We start from the raw sequence: 12,256 nt of genomic DNA, 5'->3' as shown, positions 1-12,256 counted from the left end.
GTAACAACTGGACTGCTGATTGAATCTTTCGGAGTTTCCCTACCGGAAGAAAAACTCTTGTCCTGACTGTGTCTAGGATTAGACCCAGATATTCGAGCCTCTGGGTGGGAACCAGAAATGACTTTTGCTGGTTCACCAGCCACCCGAATTCCTGTAAAGAAATCATAGTAATTTCTATGTTTTGTAGCAAGATCTGAGGAGACTCTGCATGAAGCAGAAGATCGTCTAGGTAACCAAGAATCGATATACCTCTTTGGCGCAGAAGTGCCAACATTGGGGCCAACACCTTTGTGAAGACCCGCGGAGCCGTGGCGAGACCGAAAGGTAACGCCACAAACTGATAGTGGTTCTCCTCTACGGAAAAGCGAAGAAACCGCTGATGTCCTGCGAAAATGGGAATGTGAAGATAGGCGTCCTTGATGTCTATGGACGCTAGGACATCCCCTGGATGCAGGAAGGCTGCTACCGTGCGAATGGACTCCATTCTGAATCTTCTTATGTTGACGAAAGAATTGAGTGCTCTTAAGTCCAGAATTGGACGCACTTTGCCCTCTTTCCTGGGTATTGTAAACAGGTTTGAATAAAACCCTTGAAACCGTTCTGTCCAAGGAACGTGGACTACCACTCCTTGTTGTAGTAGATCTGTGACTGCTCTCCGCAGATCTTTTAAACGATCTGAGGATAGTCGGATATTGGAAGGGAAGAATCGCGCCGGTGGGAGAGATCGAAACTCGATCTTGTACCCTGACCTTATGACTTCGCAAACCCATTTGTCCGGGATTCTGGAAAGCCATGGATCCGGGAACCGGCGAAGACGTCCCCCCACCCCAGTTATGGGTGGGGGCGCACCTTCAGGCTTTGGATGGTTTATCTTCAGGTCTGGAGGGGGCGGGCTTTTGCTTGCCCGACCAACGACCCCTGACGCCTCCTGCAGGAGCTTTGGAGGACTTAGTTTTTTCACCTGCTGGACGAAAAAACCTCTTGTGAGCAGAAAAAGAAGGCCCTCGTCTTTGACGAGTTCCTCTACCTTTAAAATTTTGCGGTAAAAAGGTGCTCTTTCCACCGGTGAGATCCTTAATGATCTCATCTAAGTTGGCTCCAAATAGACGCTCTCCTGAAAAGGGGATATTAGCCAATGCTTTTTTGGAACCTTGGTCGGCTAACCAACCTTTTAGCCACAGTGTACGCCTGAGAACCACTGCTGAGACTGATGCTCGCGCCATTAATGGAGTGGCGTCTAACGCCGCATCACACACAAACTGTAACCCCTGTATCATTTGTTCCAACAAATCTGATACCGCCTGAGGGACCTCTAAGTCCCGGCATAACCACTTGGTCCATTCAGTTACAGCCTGCGAACCCAGACCAATAGCTATTATAGGTCTGAAAGCTGATCCAATCAAGGAAAACATGGTGCGAGACATAGCTTCTATCTTGCGATCCACTGGATCTTTAAAAGACGGAGCGTCTTCTAAAGGAATAACCGTGGCTTTATTCAATCTAGCAATTGGTGAATCCACCATTTCTTAATAAGGGTTTCCTCAAACGGATAACGCCTGTCAATGCGTTTAGAAATAGTAAAAGTGCGTTTTGGCAGACGCCATTCTTCTTCGATTGGATTGCCAAAACATTTGGGCAATGGAAAAACCTTCGCCACTTTGATGCGTTTTTTAGTCCCAAAAGGGATTTCAGTTTCCGCTATTTCCGATGGAATACCCTGTAACCTTAAGGTCTCTTGAACAGATACAATGAGTGCGTTTACCAACGCTTCCTCTCGGGCTATGGCGGATGCCGAAACATCCTCCTCACTGTCTGAAGAGACAGGACCCGAGACACCAATACCAGATGAAGTACCTGCAACTGCAGAAATAGGCTCAGAGTCTGAATCCGAGGTTTCAGATAATAAGGGGTTAGGCGGGGGTCGCTTTCTTGCGCCCTGTCCCTGACAAGCCACTTCCACCCGGGACACAAAAGTTTCCATAATAGCTGACAATGATTCAATTGTCAATGGGGTGCTGGAGGATCCCGCAGACCCCTCGAGGGGATCCGGAGGAGATACATGAGTGGCAGGGTCCATGTTAATACAGGACACCTTTGCCAGCAAAACAAAAAAACTTTTTCTCTTTTCTTTTTTTTTTTTTTTGTGTGTCTCCCCCTAGCGCAATAGCGCCCCTCAGAGTACCTGCTTCTCGATCCCAGAGAGAGAGAGAGGGACCCCCAAGGCTCACCAACCGATGCAGTGCAGTTTCCAACCAACTGCAGTCAGCGTCTGTCTTACACAGACTGGAAGGAGCTGTTTGCTTTTTCCCGGGTAGAAGGCGTGGCTCCGAACCGACAGGCACCCTCTCTTCACAATACCCTCTCCACCGGGGTGGGGGTTTGTGGACGCCTCGACTCTCTGGTACCTGGCGTCCAAGCGAGACTTTTAACTCGCAAAGTTAGTCCCTTCACTGGGACTCCGTCGCGGCCGACCCAGCGCGGAGCTCTGGTCTGCACGCGCTCGTAGGCAGAAACCGGGGTGACCACTGGATCTCAACATCCAGCCCGTCGCCCGGCCCCGCATACTTACTTGAATATGTCGCGGCCGACCAAGCGCAATGCCATGGTCTGCGCGCGCTCGTAGGCCGGCTGGGGTGACCACAAGTGTCGCCCAGTCCGGCATTTTTGCTTGAAGATCTCACAGGAAAAAAACACTGGAGAAAACTACCTAAAAAATGTCTTTTTCTTAAAGAAAAAAAGTCTTGCCAGGACCAAAAGATCCCAGCAAGGAACTTAGGTCCTTACTCCTGACTAGACAGAAAAAAACTGATTCCCTGTAGCAGAGAGAGGGAGGATATACCCTCAGGGACTGCCCCTAAGGTGGAGCCAGAACGTTTTGTCTTTCTGCCTAGTCCTACTCCTGCGGAGACAACATAACCCAGCTCTTGAGAATCAAGAAGACTACGTCTGTCAATGAGCGATAGAGAAATAAATATAAATAAATATCTCCAAATAAATTAATGTAAAAAAGTTCATAAATTCTTCAATGGATTATATTTATGCTAAGTGACAGTCTCTGTGCAAATCAGCAAATCCAAAAAGTGCTGGGTGCTTGTACAGGATATAGCAGCGCTATACCTGAGTAAGCAGCGCTGATACTTCACCAATTGTATTATTTAAAGGCACCTTCCTTTTATCAGCAGCAGCTTATTATATATTGTAAGAATTTAAAAAAAAATCCTAAGTGCTGGCCCCATACATTTAAATTTAATAAATTTGCCTTCTCTTTGTCCCCAGTCACCCACTCCTGATTTTTTTGTAAAGGGCCTACATGCTCAGACCTAACCTTTTTACTGTTAATATATTTGAAGAATTTTTTGGGGTTTGTCCTATCTTTTGCAATCTGTCGTTCATTTGGAATCTTTGCGTCCTTGATTTCCTTTTTACATATTCTGTTATATTCTTTGTAACAATTAAACAATGATAGTGTTCCTTAATTTTTATATTTTTTTCTTATTATTTATAGCTTTTTTTAACTTTGGCCGTGAGCCACATAGGTTTTATTTTTAGCCTTTTAATTTATTACCCATGGGAATATAATTTGCAGTGAGTTTGCATAAAGTCTTTTTGAAAGATTCCAATTTCTGTTCTGTGCTTATCGATTCCAATATTCCCTCCCAGTCTAAATCCTGGAGAGCAGCCCTCATCCTTGGAATATTTGCTCCCTTAAAGTTAAGTGTTTTTGTTTTTCCTAATATGCGTTTTTTGCTTACAGCTAACATTAAATGAAATCATATTATGGTCACTGCTGCCCAGATGTTCTTTTATATGAACATTATTAATAAGCTCTGCATGGTTTGAGATTACCAGATCCAACAGAGCATCATTTCTAGTGGGGGCCTCAAACCGCACCATAAAATTGTCTTGTAATAGGTTTATACATTTTTGCCCTTTAACTGTTCCAGCAGTGTCATTACTCTAGCCAATGTCTGGGTAGTTAAAATCCCCCATTATTAACACTGTCCCAGCCCTTGCAGCTCTTTCCATCTGTGCCAGGAGCTGTGTCTCCACCTCCTCATTAATACTGGGAGGTCTATAACAAACTCCAATGATAATCTTTGTATTACACACACCGATGTACATTTCAACCCATACTGCTTCAGATTCAGCACACTCTCCATCAACTAGGTCCTCTTTCACACTCACTTTGAGATCACTTCTCACATAGAGACAGACACCACCACCCTCCATTTTACCCGGTCATTCCAAAAGAGAGCATAGCCAGGAATATTAATAGCCCAGTCATGTAAAGAATGAAGCCAAGATTCAGCAATACCAATTAAGTCATAGTTCTCCTGGTGCACCAGAGCTTCCAACTCACCTATTTTGCTTGGCAGACTTCTGGGATTGGTGAACAAGCACTTTAATTCATTGTCACATTTGCACACTTACTTTGCATATTTTTAATTATGGTACAGATAGTACAATTTCTAATGGTTATTTGTTACATGGGAACCTTCTTATCCTCTGACATAACTCTCCCCCAATCTTTCCCCATTCCACCCACCAATAGGGGCTGACCCCTGTCTATCCTGTCTGCCCCATCATAATCTAATTCACTCTCCCACCTCAATCCTAATTTAAAAACTCCTCCAGCCTTCCCATAAACCTCTCCCCTAGCACAAAAGACCCCTTCCATTTAGGTGAAAGCCATCTTTAGCATATAGGTTGCAACCCGATGAAAAGTGAGCCCAGTGCTCAAAAAACCCAAGTTTTTAGTGAGAACTGAAAATTCAAATACAGCTGATCACACAGTTCTCCCCTCGGCTCTGAGCAGAGAGCTGTGACTGTCAGTCAAGGTCTCTCTGCTCATCCATCCAGTGCTCACTGGAGTGCAGGATTGTGGAGGGGAGGAAGCGGTTTGCTCAGTCCCCCAGCAGCGCAGCTGACCATTCAGGCACGTAGGTGGATCTCAACTGTAAAGTTGAGATTTTTACCCAGCCTGGACTGGCTAAGTGACGTCAACCAACAGTGGGCTTTAGCCTGCTGTCAGCTGAAATTGGTTAATAGGAGTGGAGAACCTCTCCTATAAGTGTGTTGGTGTGTTACAGTGCAATTAATGTTGAAGAGTACCCAAACAAATACCAACCATGCAAAAGCGTTGAGGCATAGCACAACTCAAGGTAACTCGTAATGGATTTAATTGGGTGAAAAATGGTGCAGGTACATTTTTTCATCTGCTCAGTTGCCATGTTAGCCCAATTAAACAAACGGTCTCGTCTTAATGGAACACACTCCGACACCCAGTGTAACGTACATTAAACCAACACACTGGAGCAGACAGGCGTGAAACCAGACAAAACATATTGTATGTATAAGCAAAACTTTTTCTTTTTAGTTTAGAATAATAGAATAGAGAGGGATCCAAGTGGAATTCACCTCCGTCATAGAGATTTCTGATCACTTCCTGCAGCGACTCCTGTACAGAAAAAGAACAAGAATCTCCCTAATAGGACACAAACAATAAAAAAAAAAGAAAGAAAAAACTGACTGGGGTTTTAAACCTAACCTGTAAATTAAGAAAAAAAAAATCAGAACTTTAAATAAAAATGAATACCTTATTATTTTGCTAACAAAGCAGAAAATGTTATTGGTACTAAATAAGCAATAGGAAAATATGTTCTCAAGATATAACTCAAGATTCACTAGATGGATAACAATAAACTAGGCGCTATAGCCAATGTATTCTTGTCCCCAGGTAAACATAATAAAATGAATTACCTTGGCTTGCAATCTACCACCCAGTGTAGATCTGGCATGATAAATGACTATTAAGACATCACCCTGTACTGTAACATCTAATGGAATTTCAGCTTTCCCATCTTCAGTTCTGAAATCCCTGTAAACAAAAAGAAAAAAATAAAATAAAAAAATTGAAAAGAACAAATGCATCCTATTTCCAATTAAATCCTTCAGCAACAATTACATAAAGTAAAAGTAATTTCAGAAAATAATAAGCCAATTTTACAAATTTTGTTAAATAAGCACTGAACAATTAACCCATCTACAGAGCAATTAACCCATCTACAGAAGTAGAGAGTTGCATGTCAGATTCATAACAATATGTTTGAAATGCGCACTTACCTCATTTTATCATATTCCTGGGAGGTAGTAGCTACTCTCTCATCTCCAACATACACTTCACAGAAAGGCCGGCAACCACTGCGCAGTTTGCTGAACAGTGGCACTGGAGTCATATTTATAGACTTGATAAGAATTGGTTTACTGTGGGGAATGATTGGCTCCTCCGCCATCATGTCACACATGTATTCTATATACCTGAAACATAGAAGACTTTACGTTTCGGCCAACCAGAATATGCTAAAACAATGATTGATCTGAACATCTGAATCATCTGGCAGAGAAACTTCACTATAATGGATTAAGGCAGAAGTCAGTAAAATTTCTCATCAATTATTTAATCCACAAAAGTGCAGTTTACTATAGTAACGAAAAAGCAAAAGTTATTCTAACTACTCTAATCTGAGGAAACAGATTGGTTTTATTAAACTCTTTTGTACATTTTACATATTTTCTGACGTATTAGGGAAATAAAATAGGGTAACTGTAAATATAAAGTATACAATTTTATTCAACAGTATTACTACTGCTTGGGCAACAAAGTCTTTTCAAAGCCCCGTTCACACCAGAACAAGGTGCGGGAAACCAGCGTTCCATGCCAGTTTCCCACACCACGTTCAAAACACACTGCAGTTGCAATCGGCAGTAGGGATCATTGTTAATTAAAAGGGTTACTAAACCCAGGACCCTGCATTCACTAGATCTGGTCTCCCACAGTACAAAGAACATGTAATTGCAGTAGTTTTAGTAAATATAAACTGTTAAATAACTTTTTTTCATCGGCATTATATAGCAGTCTTTTCTTGTATCAGTGTCTGCTTAAGCTTGTAGGAGGAGTTTTCATTTTCCCCTGACCCTCTGTATGGACAATGCTGATTGGCCCAGTGCTGATCACATGCACTCTCCAAGAAAAAAAAACATGCTCTAGCAACACACACCAAACTGAGCATGTGCAGCCTGACTCCTAATGCTCAGTTCTAACAAGAGATGGGTTGGAGTCAGTTAAAGAGGAGGAGGATCAGAAAAGACAGAATAACACAGCCTTTATACACAATGCAGGAGATTAACCCCTTAGGTTCCACAGTGAGTATAACCAGCACATACTCACCGATTTTACTGTTGTGGTTTAGTGACACTTTAACGACACCCCAAACACAGGTCACAAACGCAGTGTGTTTGCCTGCACCAGATCGCATGGTATAGAAGTACCATGGGAGCTGGCTGCAGTAAGTTTCCAAAAGCAGTGCATACCCTACAAAAGTAGTGCATGCATAGCGTTCCTGTACGATTACTAGTGTGAACTGGCCCTAAATGTCTACATGGTACTCAAATAACCAATAGTTATATATGTTATGCAAGACATCAGAATGATAATGTACCTTTTATGAGAAGGCCATATGCCAGGTGGACATCTCTTCATACTAAACATATACACAGCAGCTTCAGCAGTGGCAAACAGGCGGCAGAAGCACAGGAAAGAACATACCACCACAGCTGATGCAGCTCTTCCATCCTTCAATGTAAGCGCATGTTAAATTAGCATACTTCATAAAAACTAAGCATCAACTATCAACATTTACAATCATTGTCAGAATAAAATCATTGCTACATAGTCTGATGATATTAACAAGCAGTAAAATAAACACAGTCATTTAAACACCATTGCAAACTATACAAAGTAACAGGTTTTTTTAAGCACATTTAGGAGATAAACTACATGAAATTATTATAATATATATATATATATATATATATTATATGAATTAAAAGTGCTATAAAAAAAGTAATTTAATAAGCCTTTTGTATTGGTGATAACTTATTCAAGCCTATTCATATAAAAATGTGCTGGGGATGTAAAGTCTTTTCACAAATACAGTGGGACTAGTCAAGTGATTATATTAGGAAGGCTCTCTGACTAAGCTGAGAGCTTAAGGAATTTTAAGTTTTTATTTTTCAGTACAGATAAAGAAATAAATAAAAATCTGCAATATATTTTGCTTAAAGTGTAAATTCAAAATCAGAATCGCTTTAACGCAGTCCAAGGGGAACAAGAGTGGGAATTTAAAATCCCTGGACCGCTTCACTGGCTGTGTAGGTACTGACATTCATGGAGGTAAGTTCAGCAGGGACAGGGGGTGGGAAATGTGTAAAGTTCACCTTTTTATAAGTGGTGAATGTAAGTCATCCATAGACGGAACCATGTTGATGGGGGAATCCTTCGCATGGAGCCATTGTGTTCTCCTGGCAGGGGACGCCATCCCCGCCAGGAGAACACCATGATTACTGCTAGTTGCTATAATAGTCACTAGAAATGAAGAGGCTCTGAAGAAGAGGCGCAGCCTCGAAACCGGTAAGCCTGTACAGCTTCGGGGGACGATGGAATCCCGATCTCGATGCTGAGGATTTTATGCTTGTTTGATGTGCCTTTTATCAAGAACTCGTTTGTGAGTATTTTTAATTCATCATTTTAATAAATCTGTTTTAAGGATAATGCACTAGGCCGGTGCGCCCTTGTGTTCGTTTGTCGTTTCACAGTGTTTCCGGACCACCCTGGTCTAGTGAGGGGCTGCAAGGCTGAAGCATTAGAAGGTTGCCGCATGATTTGTTCTCATCTACAAGTCAAGTTGGATAGAGGATTGCACCACTTTGAGCACAGGGAATAGGTGCAGAGCACTGACAGTGTACCTACTTGCTTGTTAGTCACTAGAAATAATCGCATATAAAGTCCGGCAGGCTGATTGTGCCCAAGTTGACCGATCAACTTGGGTACATTTAACCTGCCCATACATGGGTTCGAATTTCGGCCATTCTCTGCTGAACCAGCTGAGATTCGAACCGTATACGGCCGGCTTAACTTTTTAAACCCTTGCAATGTACATAAATGCCCTGAAGATTTTACTCCCTCAAAAAAGTATTGTTGCATTTTAAAAAAGGGTTGTAAACTGAGGGAAAAGTTATTAAAACAACAACAAATAAAGGAAAACAGATCTAACAGGAACTTGAGAAAATGTCACCTTGTGAACTTTACTTACAAGGCAGTGTACAATGCAAACATTCTTCTGATCCTGTTTCAGCCATAAATGCATATTTTTACAGATGCTGTAAAGGTTAACGAGATTTGGAGAACGTCTTCCAGACCAACCACATTCAGACACCTGTGAGGAAATTACAGTCCTATAAATATTAAAAGCTGATATTCTGCCAGCATTTCCTGCAAACTTTCAGAGAATAGTGCAGAATTTAGATCCCAGTGATCAGCCTGAAAAAGCTGTTCACAGCACAAGAAGATTAAAGGAATTGTAACTTTCCCTTTACAACTTTAGGAATAAATAAAGCATTAAGAGCCGGTTCACACTACTCCGACTCAAAGTCGCCCCGACTTTGAAGTCGCCCGTGCAGCACGACTTCATCGTGGCTTGCAAACAACTTCTCATAATAGAAGTCAATGCAAGTCGCTCCAACTGCGCCCAAAAATAGTGCAGGAACCTTTTTCTAAGTCGGAGCGACATGAGTCACTCTGATTAGAACGGTTCCATTGCACAGAATGGAGCGCTACTTGTCAGGCAACCAAGTCGCCTGACAAGTCGGAGTAGTGTGAACCGGCTCTAAATTAGCCTCCTCTCTCTTTCTTGCAAAGCTGACAGGTCCCTAGCACACATTATTACACAAGTTCACTCTGGTAAAGAGATTCATTATCAGAGTCTACTCACCAACTGCAATACACTCTTCACATCCCTTTCTCCAACATCTGCAACTACCTTCTGCTGCAGCTCATTCCACACTACTTTTACTGACATTCATTGTCCACGTTATTTTCTGTAGATGGTCTTTGAAAGCATTCCCCTCCCCCATCTACATTATGTTTCTCTCTGCATCAAGAAATGGTACCTACACTCAAATCTGTGCATGCGCTTGAGCCTAGAAGGGACCATTCCCACTATGGAAGCGGAGTGGTGCATGGGTGTAGTTTGGGGGACTGTATCAAACTGGAGACAAATGGGGGTTGATTTACTAAAGCACCTTGTCGGCAATTGGGCTCACTCCGTTAACAAATAGTCAAGACTGCAAATTTACTAATAGTCACAAAACTTAGCGACCGTCTAAGTTCCCCTCCTAGAACCAGGTGCACAGTAGACAAAAAAATCTTGTTCAAAACATGATCTCAGCCAATTTATACTTCCTATACTTTGAACATTTTAAAAGAATAACTGTGTTAAAATTTCTAAATTGGTCTGTATAAAGTTATATATTTCAAAAAATCCAAACAGGCATTGACTTGTCCTAGTTCAAACATCTCAGTAGTGACATAACTGATCATGCCCATGCCTTCCCTCGGTTTTTAAGTGCTATAATAAATACATTTGTTCACAAGGCTGGAATTATTTGAAATGTGGGAACCTGTTTTTATGAAAGCCCGATTAATAAACAGGCTAACATTTATTATAATACATCAAAACTTGGAACTATAGAACTGTTACTATGAACAGAAACACCAAAATAATGTGGATATTCTAAGAACTTTTTAATTTCCTTTGTAATTTTATTTAGCTATGTTTTTTTGCTTCTTAAAACTATATTTATCTTTTCTCGTTTTTTTTTTTAAATAATGCTAGTACCGTGTTTTAATATTTTTTTTAAAAGGAACACAAATTTTGCGCTGTGTTACTAAATTCAATGCTTTTACAGGTGTATCTCATAAAATTAGAATATCATCAAAAAGTTTATTTCAGTAACTCAATTCAAAAAATTAAACTCATATTTAATATAGATGCATTACAGAATGATATATTTCAAGCATATCTTTTTAGGAATTTTGATGATTATGGCTTACAGCTAGTGAAAACCCAAAATTCAGTATCTCAGAAAATTTGAATATTACACAAGACCAATAAAAAAAAAAAAAAAGGATTTTTAATACAGAAATTTCGGCTTACCGAAAAGTATGTCCATGTGCAGTATAGTATGCACTCAATACTTGGCTAGGGCTCCTTTTGAATTACTGCATTAATGCAGCGTGGTATGGAGGCTATCAGCCTGCGGCACTGCGGAGGCGTTATAGAAGCCCAGGTTGCTTTGATAGCGGCCTTTAGCTCACCTGCATTGTTGGGTCTGGTGTCTCATCTTCCTCTTGACAATACTCCACAGATTCTCTATGGCGTTTAGGTCAGGCAAGTTTGCTGGCCAATCAAGCACAGTGATACCATGATCATTAAACCAGGTATTGGTACTTTTGGCAGTGTGGACAGGTGCCAAGTCTTGCTGGAAAATGAAACCAGCATCTCCATAAAGCTAGTCAGCAGAGAGAAGCATGAAGTGCTCACAGGAACTCCAGGGCACATGAGCAGGAATTCACTGTTTGCATCTCCACTCTGCCATGTACATTAGGGCATGTAAGGGATAAGCAAGCATTCCATACATTCCACAATGCAACCTGCAGATTTTGTGTAATAAATACATGCATCTACTCACAAGTACAAGGATAAATCACATGGCTTAAAGCAGTTGTAAAGGCAGAAGGTGTGTAGCAGCCCCCTAACACTTAACCGAGATCCCTCTCTGTTCAGCGATGTTCACGAGTGTCTCAGCCGCCCGAGATTCTCCCTCCTGATAGGCTGAGACACAGCAGTGGCGCCATTGGCTTCCATTAATTAAAGTAAGCTATCCAATCAGTGGAGAGGGGGCTCAGTGCCTGAATGGACACAGGGAGCTGTGACTCGGCTTGGGTACCCCCATAGCAAGCTGCTTAATGTGGAGGCATTGAAAAGGAGAGAGGGGCCAGGATCATAGAAGAGGGACCAGAGAAGGAGGAGGATGTGGGCTGCTCTTTGCAAAACCACTACACAGAGCAGGTAAGTATAACACGTTTGTTATTTTTATGAGGAAAAAAAAAAAAAACAAGACTTTACAAATCACTTTAATGTACATGGTGGAGCAGAGGTGAAAACAGTGAATCCCTGCTTTGTTTTTTCTTTTCTTGTGTAACTTTGGAATGGTGGTGTCACCCCCTGAACTTAGGGCTGGTTCACACCACAGATGCAGTCTACATGTATGTGGCAGCACAGTGGCTAAGTGGTTACCACTTTTGCCTGGCAAAAGTGAGGTCATTGGTTGGAATCTCAACCACCTGCTGAATACT

General features: G+C 41.6%; 1 protein-coding gene across 2 annotated transcripts in view; it reads right to left on the bottom strand.

The window, feature by feature from the left end:
* The window catches only part of GAK (cyclin G associated kinase), a 191,091-nt gene that overhangs the window by 55,744 nt on the left and 123,091 nt on the right, over nucleotides 1-12,256 (bottom strand). For both annotated transcript variants that reach the window (XM_082248017.1, XM_082248016.1), the window contains exons 14-17: nucleotides 9,153-9,275; nucleotides 7,500-7,633; nucleotides 6,124-6,318; nucleotides 5,761-5,878 (exon numbers count right to left, since the gene is read on the bottom strand). In XM_082248017.1, coding sequence (XP_082104143.1) covers nucleotides 5,761-5,878; nucleotides 6,124-6,318; nucleotides 7,500-7,633; nucleotides 9,153-9,275 — 570 coding nt within the window. The remainder of the gene's footprint in view (nucleotides 1-5,760; nucleotides 5,879-6,123; nucleotides 6,319-7,499; nucleotides 7,634-9,152; nucleotides 9,276-12,256) is intronic.

Source organism: Pelophylax lessonae (assembly GCF_965119305.1).
Source record: "Pelophylax lessonae genome assembly, chromosome: 1".
In the NCBI taxonomy this organism is placed as follows: domain Eukaryota; kingdom Metazoa; phylum Chordata; class Amphibia; order Anura; family Ranidae; genus Pelophylax; species Pelophylax lessonae.
Note: the sequence above shows the minus strand (reverse complement) of the source record. Positions and strands in the feature narration are given on the sequence as shown.